This window comes from Amborella trichopoda, chromosome 2 (assembly GCF_054954075.1).
Source record: "Amborella trichopoda isolate Santa Cruz 75 chromosome 2, AtrichopodaSantaCruz75HAP2 v2.0, whole genome shotgun sequence".
Taxonomy (NCBI): Eukaryota; Viridiplantae; Streptophyta; class Magnoliopsida; order Amborellales; family Amborellaceae; genus Amborella; species Amborella trichopoda.
Window position 1 is genome coordinate 11,878,112 of NC_142337.1, and position 12,301 is coordinate 11,890,412.

Consider the following 12,301-nt stretch of genomic DNA (forward strand, 5'->3'; position numbering starts at 1 on the left):
CAACTATAATACAACTAAAATAAGGGATTGTCTATATACAAACAATTTATCTTTATTACAAGGAGATCACAACTATACCCACTCCTTAGATGTCAAATTGGATGGCTTGAGGTAAGTCACGAAGTCCGACAATTTTTTTTTTTTTTGAAACTTTGTGTCTATTCAATGCCACTTTTAGAACCACTCATTTTAAAATTTGAAAAACAAGAACGATTGTGACCTCCTTGTATAAAAAATAAATGGTAGCCTTATAAACAATCTTCTAAAATAAATCAAGAAGCGCATGCTATCTTTGTTTTTTGTTTTTTGTTTTTTTTGTTGTCTTCTACAAAATAGGTCCCCTGAAACGCCAAAACATGCTACCTATTATGTAGTATGATAGAAATTAATCCTCAAATGGGAAGATGTTCGTTCTTATTATAAAGTATTTACTTTGTTTGATCGTAGATAAAGAAAAGACATGCATATATTATCAACATTTATTTTTGGACTATGTGACACGCTTTAAATTGTCTAACTCCACTTCCATTGATAACCTCCATGTAGCAAAATGTACCAAAAAGGTCTTATAGTATACAATAACATAGAAAAAGTATATATTATAAAAGGAACTTAAGAAATATTAGATCTTCACCCTCAAAAAAACAAAAATAAAATAAAATAAAAGATTAAAAGCATTTCACCAGCATTCAGTATATCATAATGCCACAAAAGAATCATGGAATCCACAACCATATTAAAATTCCTAAAGCTAAAGGTTTTTGGAGTAATCTCTCTCTCTCTCTGAGAGCAGGTTCTATGCTTTAAGAAGAGGAGTCAGGGTCTCCCTCTTCCTTCCAGTCCGAACCAGGCTCATTCCATGACCGTGGCCGAACCCCAAACCTGAAAAACACTACCATCTCCAATGCCTCAAAGAACCTGGCCTCATCCAAAGCGCCATTCCACACACCACTCACTATACAATAGTTGTTATTGTAAGGCGTGCGGTGGTGCGCCGCGTGCTTGGAGCGCGACACCAACAGGCCTGCATCTTGTAAGACGATGACGATCGATGACAACCGGCTCTTTGGCGTGTGAGCCCAAGCATGAAACTGTTGGCTAAACATGATACATCCTGCACAAACACTCACAAATGCTTCGAGTCCCATGTCTAGAGGCAACAAATCAAGCGGCAAAAGAGTTATGGTGGTGGCACGAGCTAGTGCATGGAGGTTGTTTGCAAATTGCCTTCGGGTTATCGTCCACGGCCACTTGTGGTGGCCCTGAAAGGCATCAATTTGGGAGCCAAACACTGGGGTCGAGGCGTCTCCATAGTTATCGATGGCCCAGTGATAAATGCCGGTTGCGAGGTCAGCCACAAAGTAGCCAAGGGTGCCAGCCCCTGCGGGCTCTAGCCACGAGCTCGAGACTGCAGCCATGGCCATGGACTTGGCTAGGGTGAAGGCAATGGTGGTGCACCCACAAGCCACCCATGCTCGGTGGCTCCACGTCGACTTCAGACTTGGGTCATCGAGAGTTTGCCGAAGAACATTGGAGCTGAGCGGAGCAGCGGAGGTTGGCACTTGAGGAACATGTAGAGTGGCTACGCAGCGGCGGTGGGTGGTGGTAGTGGTGGCGGTGGCGGTGGCGGTGGCGGTGGCGGTGGCGGTGGCGGTGGCGGCAGCACGCTTACGAAGAGTGTGGGTGGGGCTTGGCTGGAATTGCTGGGTTAGGGCAGCCATTTTTAGAGAGAGAGGAAAAACCCAAGGTTTTAGAGAGAGAAAGAGAGGGATGAGGAATGGAAGGGCATATGGTGAGTGGTTGTAGGGTGCGGAGGGGAAGTTGTACTGTTTTGTGTGGTTTGAGTACCCTATACGTGGGGTCATGGGGATCGAGAGAAAAGGCAAAAGGATTCCAAGGTTTTAGACGGCCAATGGTGAATTGGTGGCAGTTTTAGTTGGAGACCCCACCTTGAGTTTTCGAGAGACTTGTAGAAAGGCACCTACAAGCCAAAAGATTTCGTGCTCCTGTGGGAGCACACAATTAAAGAGAGGTTACGGGTGTAGATCGGATCAGTAGTGGTGGGTGGATATTCTACCCGATCTGGATCAGTTGGATTGGTGATTTGGATCGTTCTTAAATCATCTGGATTGGCAAACTAAAAATAATTAAAATAAAATGAAAATTGTAATACAAGTTTATAGGGTTGAGATTTAGGGAAGATACGATAAGCTTGAAGGGAAAAAGACAAAAAAAAAAAAAAAAGAAATAGAGGTTTTAAAGGGCAACCGTATCATTCTAAAACCAGTTCGATCCCACTAATTCTTCATCCAAATCGACGACCCTAATAAAAATTTGTGAGAGTTTTAAAACAACGGTGTAGAGGAATGAAAAGGCGGGTTGCATTAAACCTAAATCAATGCACCCTCGTATTAGAAATCAGAGTAGCCTGAGGGTATACGCAACGCCATTTAGACTTGATAAGGCGTGGACGGATTGAAGTGTTGTGTGTAGATGGCGGATGCCACGTCAATAAACTAGGTAATATAAAGTGCCAAACCTCCTAGATATTAGAATTATGAGCAATTTACATAGGGAAACTTTTTGTGTCATTTTATTACTATTTTTATTTTTATTTTTTTCGAGAATTTACGAGGAGCACACCTTGGCTTTTTTTTTTTTCTCTCTCCCCGAGTTTTCCTTCTGTCCATCAATAATAACACCAAACGAGCAAGACTGACACCCGACGGGTGATAAATCCCACGCACTTAAATTAAAGAAGGGAGCGTACTCATGGGGAGTATAGTATAAGTTTACTCTATCGGTAAAAAGTCCTACTTTGAAGGATTTTTTTGAATTTAAAAATTTGACAACTACTTAATAATCACTAGACTATGATGACTATTTTCAAAAGTTAATGTTTAAAATTTAATTTTTCTAATACTTAGAGCTCACCCTCTAAAAATTGGACAATCTCTATTCAATCTTGAGACAAATTTTTTTTTTTCAAGTGTGCAAAAGGCACAATTTGAAAAGTTTTTTTTATTTAGGTTAAGCTATAGGTTGAAGATATCCCCAAATTTGGGTTCTTTAAATTAATCCTAGGTGTGGTTTTATATGGGAGTAAATGAACAATATACGCCCGAGGGAGTATAATGCACGGTGTTTAAAACAAAAGAACCCATGTGGCAAAAGACAAAACGGGCCAGGGTTAATTCGTTTTCTAATTACTGAAGGAAACTTCAATAAAAAATATTCTAATTGTGCCCTCAACATGCTTGAAAAAATAGTGTCTCAAAATTGAACAGATCGTCCAATTTTTAGAGAGTGATATCTAAATGTTAGAAAGCTCAAATTTAAAATTTAACTTTTAAAAATAATCATCTTATCTAGATATTTAGGTGGTTCCAAAAATTTTAAATTGAAAAATTCCTTCCAAATAAGTCATTTTATTAAAAGAGTAAACTTATATATACTCCTGCAAGAGTACGTTCTTTTTTTTATTTAACCCCAATATATTTAAAGAGTGCATAAGTTTATTATTTGTCCGATGATGTTATTACTGGAAAGAATGATAATTTAAGAAAAAAAAAAAAAAGTCGCAAAAGCAGTGCTCCTTGCAATCTTCGGTAAAAATAACATCAATTGATGATAAAAGGACACGTCTTAGAATTATACATTGTCTTTTGTGCCTTTTAGTCAAGTCCAGATCTGTGGTCAGGGAGCAACCTTTTATTTTAAGGAAATTATTGAAACCCCCCTTGCGCCCACTTGCTAAACATTCTCCCCCTAGAACTTTTTAAAAACACTAAAAAAACTCAATAGTATTTTGTTTTCACCATCCTCCTCAAAAAATCGATAAATTCATAGCTAAAATGCCCCTCTCCACTTTATTCCTACGTTTTTATAGTGTGCACATAATATTATCATACCAACTTCTGGTAATGTTTTGTGCTGGACTGGAATCTTTTTTCGATCCGACGTAAAAAAGAAAAGAAAAGAAAAAAAGTGACATAGACATGGGTCAAATTGGAGTATTTTGGTTAAAAAATATATATATTTTTTATTTTGAAAGTAATAGAAAATAAAAATAGTATTGGCGTTCATAGAGTAAACTCAAAATTATTGGCGGGGGCAAGGGGTTTTAGTAATTTTCCCTTTTCTTTGCCAATACCTGGCATGAAAACTAGATAAAACTCGCACTTAAATGGCTAACAAGCACAAGGGGAAAAATAAAAAAAAGGAAAGAGATGTAGATCCTCTACCAGTAATTGTGATGTTAAATCAAATCTCATGTACATTACAATCTTGCAGGCCCCTCCATGATAAAAAATGGGTTACCTTTGTCATTGTCTAAATAAACTATAATAGTTATCTTTTATTTTTTTTAATTCTAATGACCCATCATCCAAATCCAAGAAAGGCTACCCCTGCCTCTCTCTCTATCACTAACACCTTCCTCCCTTTCTCTCTCTACCTCCCTTGAGACTCATCTCTCTCTTTCATTGCATGAATCTCACCAGAAGCTTCAACGTGGCATCCCAACTTCCATTTGGCTAATGGATTCATTAAATCCATTCGAAAAACGAGAAATGATAATATTGTAATTTAGATAATACAAAAATGAGGGGTTTACTCAACCTTTTCTTTTAACTTCGAGAGTAATGGTATATTTGGGTTTGTAATTAAAGAGAGAGGGTTTTATGTCTTTCTCCCATAAGTAAAAAAGGAAAAATATTATTTAAGGGATCATAACCCTTTACAAAATTATCACAGTGGAGTAAAAAAATCCAATTGCCATGGAGGATATATTGTTTTAATTTCATGTTACTCACTACCCCTTCAAAAGTTATTCTAAAAACAAGTATTTCATGTTCAGAATTGGAAGTCTTGAACAACAATGATTATTTTAGTAATTATACCCACCTAAGATATAATGAATGTTTAGTTTTCTTTTATTAAAGATATTAAAATTAGATTTAAGTTGTATGGTCTTTTATTTATTTATTTTAGGGTATTTATGTTTTTTTAAATGTAGAGAACTAAGGAGTAGAGCTGGCAATTTAATTTTATAAAGAGGAAGGATTAGGATTTACAGTTAATTAGAGTCTCTTAAAAAGCAACTTAAGTTTTAGGATTTTTTTCTACTGTTATGTAACTATTGGAAGAGAGAGAGAGGGGAATAATTTAAATTTGATATTGTGAAAAGATCTTTTTTGGATAGACTCCTTTGATAATAAAAAAAAAGGGTAAAATCTATTAACCTTTTGAGGTAGATACCAATGCAAATGAAAAAAGATAATAAATGGTATATTCTCTCACTCTTTTATTTTTGTGATTTATTTATTTTTATTTCTCTCTTCCTTGAATCAATTAGCATTCAAAGGTTAAGAATATCCATCCATCACAATGGCACTAAAACCTAATATTATGATCTAGGATATGTTGTCATAAATTATAGAGGTTATGAATAAATAAACTAACAAAGGCATAGTTCAAGCCATAGAAAATATTCGGGTCATGATCCACAATCTCCAAGGAGAGATTGGTGAACAATTGCAACTATTGCCATAGAACAAAAAGACAACAAAAGCTTCAAAACCAAGTTAATTGCTATGGTCACTAAGCTGACACATGGATGACAAATAGAATGGTTAGTGGGTAGGCACATGCATCATTTAAGTTTCAAAGAACTATTAATTAAGAATCAATGGGTGATGAGAATTAAGTCCAAATGAGAACCCAATTCCTTACTGAAGTTCATGGTAAATGTATAGTGGAACTAAATTTTAATTCGAAAAAAATCTTTTATTTTTATGTATTGGATATGCGAATGAATTTAGTTGTTTGTGATCTTCTTAATAAAGCATGGTTTTCAGGTGTCCATTGGATCAATCATTATTATATTGACCAAAAATAGTGCATTTGTTGATGATAAGTGTTTTTGTTATGTTACGTGACAATTTTATATCACAAGTAAATAGTCTCATTGTATACAATCCCATATAATTAATAAGTTGCTTCTGTTGTATTGCATGTATAAATTAAATTCTCTCCTTCCTCAAATTATTGCCCATCAAGAAACACCCCGCCTTTTTATTGTATCGTGAAATCCCGAGCACTTTGATGGTTCTCAATAAAACGCTCATGTTATATTTTATGACTTTTTGGACTCACACCCTGTGTTTTCCATAGGCCTCATACCAATTATAATAACATTGGAATTTTCCCACTTTGCAAGAGACTTTCCACCGAAATTTTCAGATTTTTTCTATTGAGGCAATATTTTGGAGGAGCCAGGAACTGATACTGGTAGAGAGGTGACCTAGAAGCTCGCACTCCTTAAAAATGAGCGCAAGCTTCCCATGTAATACAGGAAGAGGGGTGGACTAGAAACTCGCCCTCCCCTTTTATTATTATTATTATTATTATTATTATATTTTTTAATTGTAAAAAAAAGAGGGGTGACGTAGAAGCTCATGCTCCTCAAAAATGACCGTAAGCTTCCCACATAACACGAACTGATACAGGAGAAGGGGTGACCTAGAAGCTCGCGCTCTTCAAAAATGAGTGCAAGCTTCCCACGGAACACCCCCCTCCCCCGGACCACACACATAAATAAAGAGGCGAAGTGAGGGAGCTCGTCCCTCTCACTCAACTATCTTTTTTTTTTTTTCTCTTTTCTTTTTTTTGGATTAGAAAGCTTCAAACCTCCCTTCCACAATGCTGCAACTGCTCCAAACCCCGCAAGCTCCATCCCCGTTTCTCTCTAAGGTACACCCTCTCTCTCTTAGAACCCCTTCTCTTCCTCTCTCTCTTGATATGTGCCGTAACAATCAGGGCTACCATCCATCGCAACATCTTGATAGGGATCAAGGGGTGTGATGTGGACTTGTGTGAAACCTAGATCACCAATTGTCATACATCATTTTGCTGATCATGATGGGTGTAGCATACTAAACAAATATGACACATGTTGTCTACACAGAAGGTGCTCAATGATGGACTTCGAAGATAAATATTTTCCTTTTCAAGCCTTTTTTTAGTGATTTACTTATGGACCCTAAAATTATAGGTAAAATACAAAATGCTTCGCTTATAAGCGGAATTTGCGAAGAAGGTCGGTCAATCCAGGTTTTCTTTTTTTTTTTTTTAAATTGCCCATCGGGCAATCCAAATTTTGATTTTGATATTTTTTTTATCTTTTCGTTAATAGGGTAGTGCCCCATGCTTTAAGGGGCTACCCTAATAATAAAAAAGGTAAAAGGAAACTAAAATAAATAATCAAAATTCGAGTTGATCTTGAAGCAATTTTAAAAAAATTAAAAAAAATAGGTTGACGGACACATCTTTATAATTTATACCTGTAACTAAAACATTTCGTATTTTACTTAAAATTTTAAGATCCATACATAAATCTAATCGACCTACACGTCAGCTGCTAATCACTCAAGCCCAAGTCACCATGACCTCTCAAGCAAATACTTGTACACATAGAACACGTATCTTATTTCACCATCCCATAAGTTAATCGATGAATTCAATATTAGGGATGGGGACCTTTCGTGAAAGCGATACGCACAGAAGTGGTTCCCCATAAATGCAATTTATATGCAAGAGGATGTAAAATAGTTCCCCATAAAATCATTGCCCAATACAATTTACTCACTTGAAAAGTATGTCTCTTTAAGCTTTTCCTGTACCCTATTCATCGCAAACAAATTCTCTCTCAAAGATCAGAGGCAATCACTTTGGTTATAGTTTATTATTTCTTTATGCTTTAAGGAAATTTTTTTACCAAAAATATTTTATATATTAAATAGGTATGATTAATATAGGGCCTAGTTGAAAAGTAAAGCCACACCTCAAAGCCTACTAAAAGATCAACTTCATGTGGAAATATATGTTATTTTGACTAAAGGTAAAGGTTTTTATATTTCCCCTACCGTATAGAAGATCTATGCTTCTCCTATTATCCAGCCATCCAATTTTGATCAAGAGAGCCACACACCATTCGATCTTAGATCCGATGTTTCAACGTATTTTATTTTTAGTTTTTTTATACAAATTGTATGAATATAAAATTTGATATGTGTCATCTTCTCATTAGGGCGCACCTATAAAAAATATTAAAAATAAATTTTAGAAAAAATATAATGATCAAAATACCCTTTGAAATTTTCAAGGGTTTTTTGGTCATAGTATTTTATTAGAATTTTGATTTTATGCTTTTCGGTAGTGCGAGTTTAATAGAAGATTGGACATATGAAATTTGATGTCAAAATAGTTTATAGAAAAAAATGAAAAATAAATTAGTGTAGAGATATGACATTGTGATTGGAGCAATCTTAACCCTCCATTCAAAATGGACTGTTGGATAAAGGGAAGTATATAAGTTTTATGTTGTAAAGAAAGCATAGAAAGCTTTCCCTTGATTAAAATGGAGCCTTAGTGATTCAAAATTTACATTGATTCAAAATTGAAGGGCTTGCAATGGGTCTGGCAGCCTCCCTTTAAAAAGAGGGGCACGGGCCACAAACAGTAGCTCAAAGACTAAAGCCAGTGCTGATCGGTTCAGCCCAGGCCGGCTCTCCTTTATTTTTGTTTTATTTGTTTTTCGCCTGGCCCAGTCCAGCCCGTCCCTAATAGGGCTAGATCTCGCCAGGCTTCCCAGTCCATTGTCAGCCCTAATCTAACACTAGAACCAAGGTTTGAAAAAATGGATCGGCAACCTAGAACGAACCCTCTAAAAATCGTGTCGGTCGGCAGATCGGCGATCCACATTAAAGAATTAGGTAGATTGGCGGCTTTCGGCCCAAAAAAATTTCAAAAAATCATTGAAAATCTCTAAAAGTATTGTTTTTTAAGTTTTTAAAAAATTGGGAGTGGCGCATTGTGTACTTCCATTATTTTGTAAAAATATATGTATATCGAGACGTCGTGTCTGGATGTCTGTTAACCATTCACTTATATCACTGATAAAAAGAACTTATAATAATCAACATAGATATAAATATATGGTTTAAAATAGGACATACATCAATTAAAATCAACCTGATAGCAAAATGAAATGTGCAGTTGTTCTTCCTCTTCATCGTATTGGTGCCACTCAATGAATTGTCTCGACAATTCATTGAGTCGTTCCATGTACACCTCAAAATTATCCGAACAAACTTATTATATATTCTATATAACAATAACAATAACGAAGAAAACTACACCACTAATGAAATTGAAGAGCATTTAGTATGTACTGTTTCAAACCCAATTCGACCATGGTAATCTTTTCTTTTATTTTTTCATTTTAATCATTTTGCACGAGCGCATGTTCTAAAAATTTTGAAAATTTCTTTCTAAGTTATCTAAATACATTTATAATTTCATTATACAAACAAAGATATCATTGGGTAAGCTTAAAAGGACATGGTTTGAAGTTGTGAGAAAAAATACGGGAACTTATGGCCTCATTCGAGGTATGACCCTTGATAGAGCAGAGTAGCGGATTATGATTCATGTAGCCGACGTTAAATAGTTAGAAAATTACTTTTGATGATGATGCTGACGATGTATTCGCATTCATTATGCACATAATAAGTAGATGTTGGGGATTATATTTTCTTCTTTCATAATGTTCCTATATGACTATACCAAATAAGAAGTATACTCAATTGTATAGCCTTCCTGGTGATCAGCCTAATCAATTTCACTATGATCTAATGGCCACCTAAGGATTGCATCTATGAATAATGAATGTCGACTACGATCTAGTTTTAAGTTGGCTGGGATACAGTAATTAGGGATCAAATTCATCAAGATGATGCAGTGATGGGATCGATCCATATGTATAAAAATAAGTGACTTGATCGAATTCGCATTAAGTCCTAGGCTAATAGTCTGAACCTGATGCCCTACTTGGCTCGAGTTACTCAAGTGAGTCTCAGCCCCACCATCATGTGTATCGCAAAATGGATGGCGTTCCAGTAATTTTTCATCAAGAAAAGTATTTTGATAGCGTTGTAGCCCTATAAAAATAAGTAAAATCTCATCTCAAAACTCATAAAAAATTAGAGTTATGCTCTAAAAAAAACCTTGTACTTGACCATATTGGCCTTGACCATCATAATTGTAAAAATACAAAAATTAGGATTTTTAAGTTTTAAAAATAATATATATTGTAACATATTATCTAAGCCGTACATTCCACCCTAAAAAGAAGTATTCACATATCTGCAAGACTTCTACTATTTTTTTAGATTTAAATTTTATATTATTGGAATTTGTTTTAGACCCGTCAAGAGATTTTCAATACCCAAAATGCTTTTCACACGAGAATTCGAGGTGGGGTGAGGTTTGTATAAGGTGTCAACCTTATACTATTGAGGTAAGGTGTGCCTCAAAACTATGCAGAAAATGCAGTTTCAGTGCCACAAATCCTTGCAATGGTATGAAAATCTATTGTTGCTCCTAATTATGAAACTTAAAGTTCCAAAAATGATGACGATCAAGCAGATCTATAAACACTTGAAAATCTTGAAATTGGACGGTCTAGATAATGTGTTAGAAGATGAACTATTTGTAGGACTAAAAATCCCCTCTTTTTTTTTTTTACGTCTATGAATGTCAAGGTCAAGATCGATTTGAGGGTTTTCTAGCAAAGGAACAACCATCACTAGTGGGTTTCTTTAGGTACACATTAACCAAAGGTTGAGACCGTATACAAATTTAAAGCTTCAAAAATAGTGTAAATTGAGCCAATCTACAAACACTTGAAAATCTTGAAAATTTACGGTAAAAAAATACATTATAAGATGTACTATTTCCAAAACTTGAAATACATTTTTTTTCTGATGTCCATGCATCTTGATGTCGAGATGAGAAGTTTGAAGATATTTGAGCATCAAAACGGTAAAATTTTTGAGATAGGCTCTAATTTGATTTTTTAGAGCCTAGGATCAATATCAAATTTTCTCTTTAATAAACCCTTGGCGTTTGTGCAATCTCCATCCTCCCATGTGTTTAAATCAGTGTTTTAAAAAACGCCGAGTCGAACCGGACTCGCCTTGTTCGACTCAGAAATCGTAAAAAGTGGATCGTATCGGCTAAAAAATCGGAAATCGTCCGGTTCTAGAAAGAACCAAACGATTCTGTACGATGACTCGATGATTCATTGTACGGAATCGGTGAGTCCCGTATGGAATTTTTTTTTTTTTTTTTTTTTTGTTGTAATCCATGATAGATTTTTTTGTAATACTTGATCGATTTTTTTTGTAATCCATGATCGAATTGTTTTTGTTTTTTTTAATCCATGATCGAATTTTTTGTTTTTTTGTAACCCATGATAGAATTTTTTGTAATCCATGATCGAATTTTTTGTAATCCATGATCGAAATGTTTGTTTTTTTTTCTTGTAATCCATGATCGAATTTTTTTTTTTTTTTTTTTTAACCCATGATAGAATTGTTTGTAATCCATGATCGAATGTTTTGTAATACATGATCGAAATGTTTGTTTTTTTTTTTGTAATCCATGATCAAAATGTTTGTTTTTTTTTTTGTAATCCATGATTGAATTTTTTGTTTTTTGCTTTTTTTGTAACCCATGATAGAGTTTTTTGTAATCCATGATTGAATTTTTTGTAATCCATGATCGAATTGTTTTTTTCTTTTTTTGTAATCCACGATTGAATTTTTTGTTTTTTTTTGTTTGGTTTTTTTTGTAATCCATGATCGAATTTTATGTAATCCATGATCGAATTTTATGTAATCCAAGATCGAATTTTATGTACTCCATGATCGAATTTTATGTAATCCATGATTGAATTTTTTGAAAATTTGTGATTTTTTGTTTTTTAATCCATGATCGAATTTTTTTTTGTAATCCATGATAGAATTTTTTGAAAATTTGTGATTTTTTTTTTTAATCCATGATCGATTTTTTTGAAAATTTGTTATTTTTTTTTTAATTCATATTATTCAAAGAGAAAATGAGAGAGATGATGATTTTAAGGCCACCCTATCTCAGTCATATTATTCACATATCGAGTCCCAACAGCAACAGTGTAGGGATGAGTACGACAGTGCAGGTGAGCATGAAGGATGGACAATCTTCGGGGATTTTAGATTGGGAACACAACAAAACATTAACACTCAGGGATTTGGGAATAGTCAGACGCCTGCTAATATCGATGATTCGTTTTTAGATCGAATCAATGAATTGTTAAATGAATTCAATCAATGGCACCAGCGTGACCAAGAAGAACAATAACGTCGTCTATCATTTTATTTTTAGATCATATGTTACTAATTTTATGCTTTATTGTAGT

General features: G+C 34.7%; 1 protein-coding gene across 1 annotated transcript; it reads right to left on the reverse strand.

Moving 5' to 3' along the window:
• Positions 1-503: 503 nt before the first annotated feature.
• On the reverse strand, positions 504-1,847 carry LOC18448014 (fatty acid desaturase 4, chloroplastic). The gene has a single exon (XM_006858092.4). The coding sequence runs from the start codon at positions 1,719-1,721 to the stop codon at positions 804-806; it is 918 nt and encodes a 305-aa protein (XP_006858154.2). The 5' UTR covers positions 1,722-1,847; the 3' UTR covers positions 504-803.
• Positions 1,848-12,301: the final 10,454 nt, after the last annotated feature.

What these genes read in the sequence shown, in the direction of transcription:
- LOC18448014 (XM_006858092.4), bottom strand. Translation starts at nt 1,721, where the DNA reads ATGGCTGCCCTAACCCAGCAATTCCAGCCAAGCCCCACCCACACTCTT.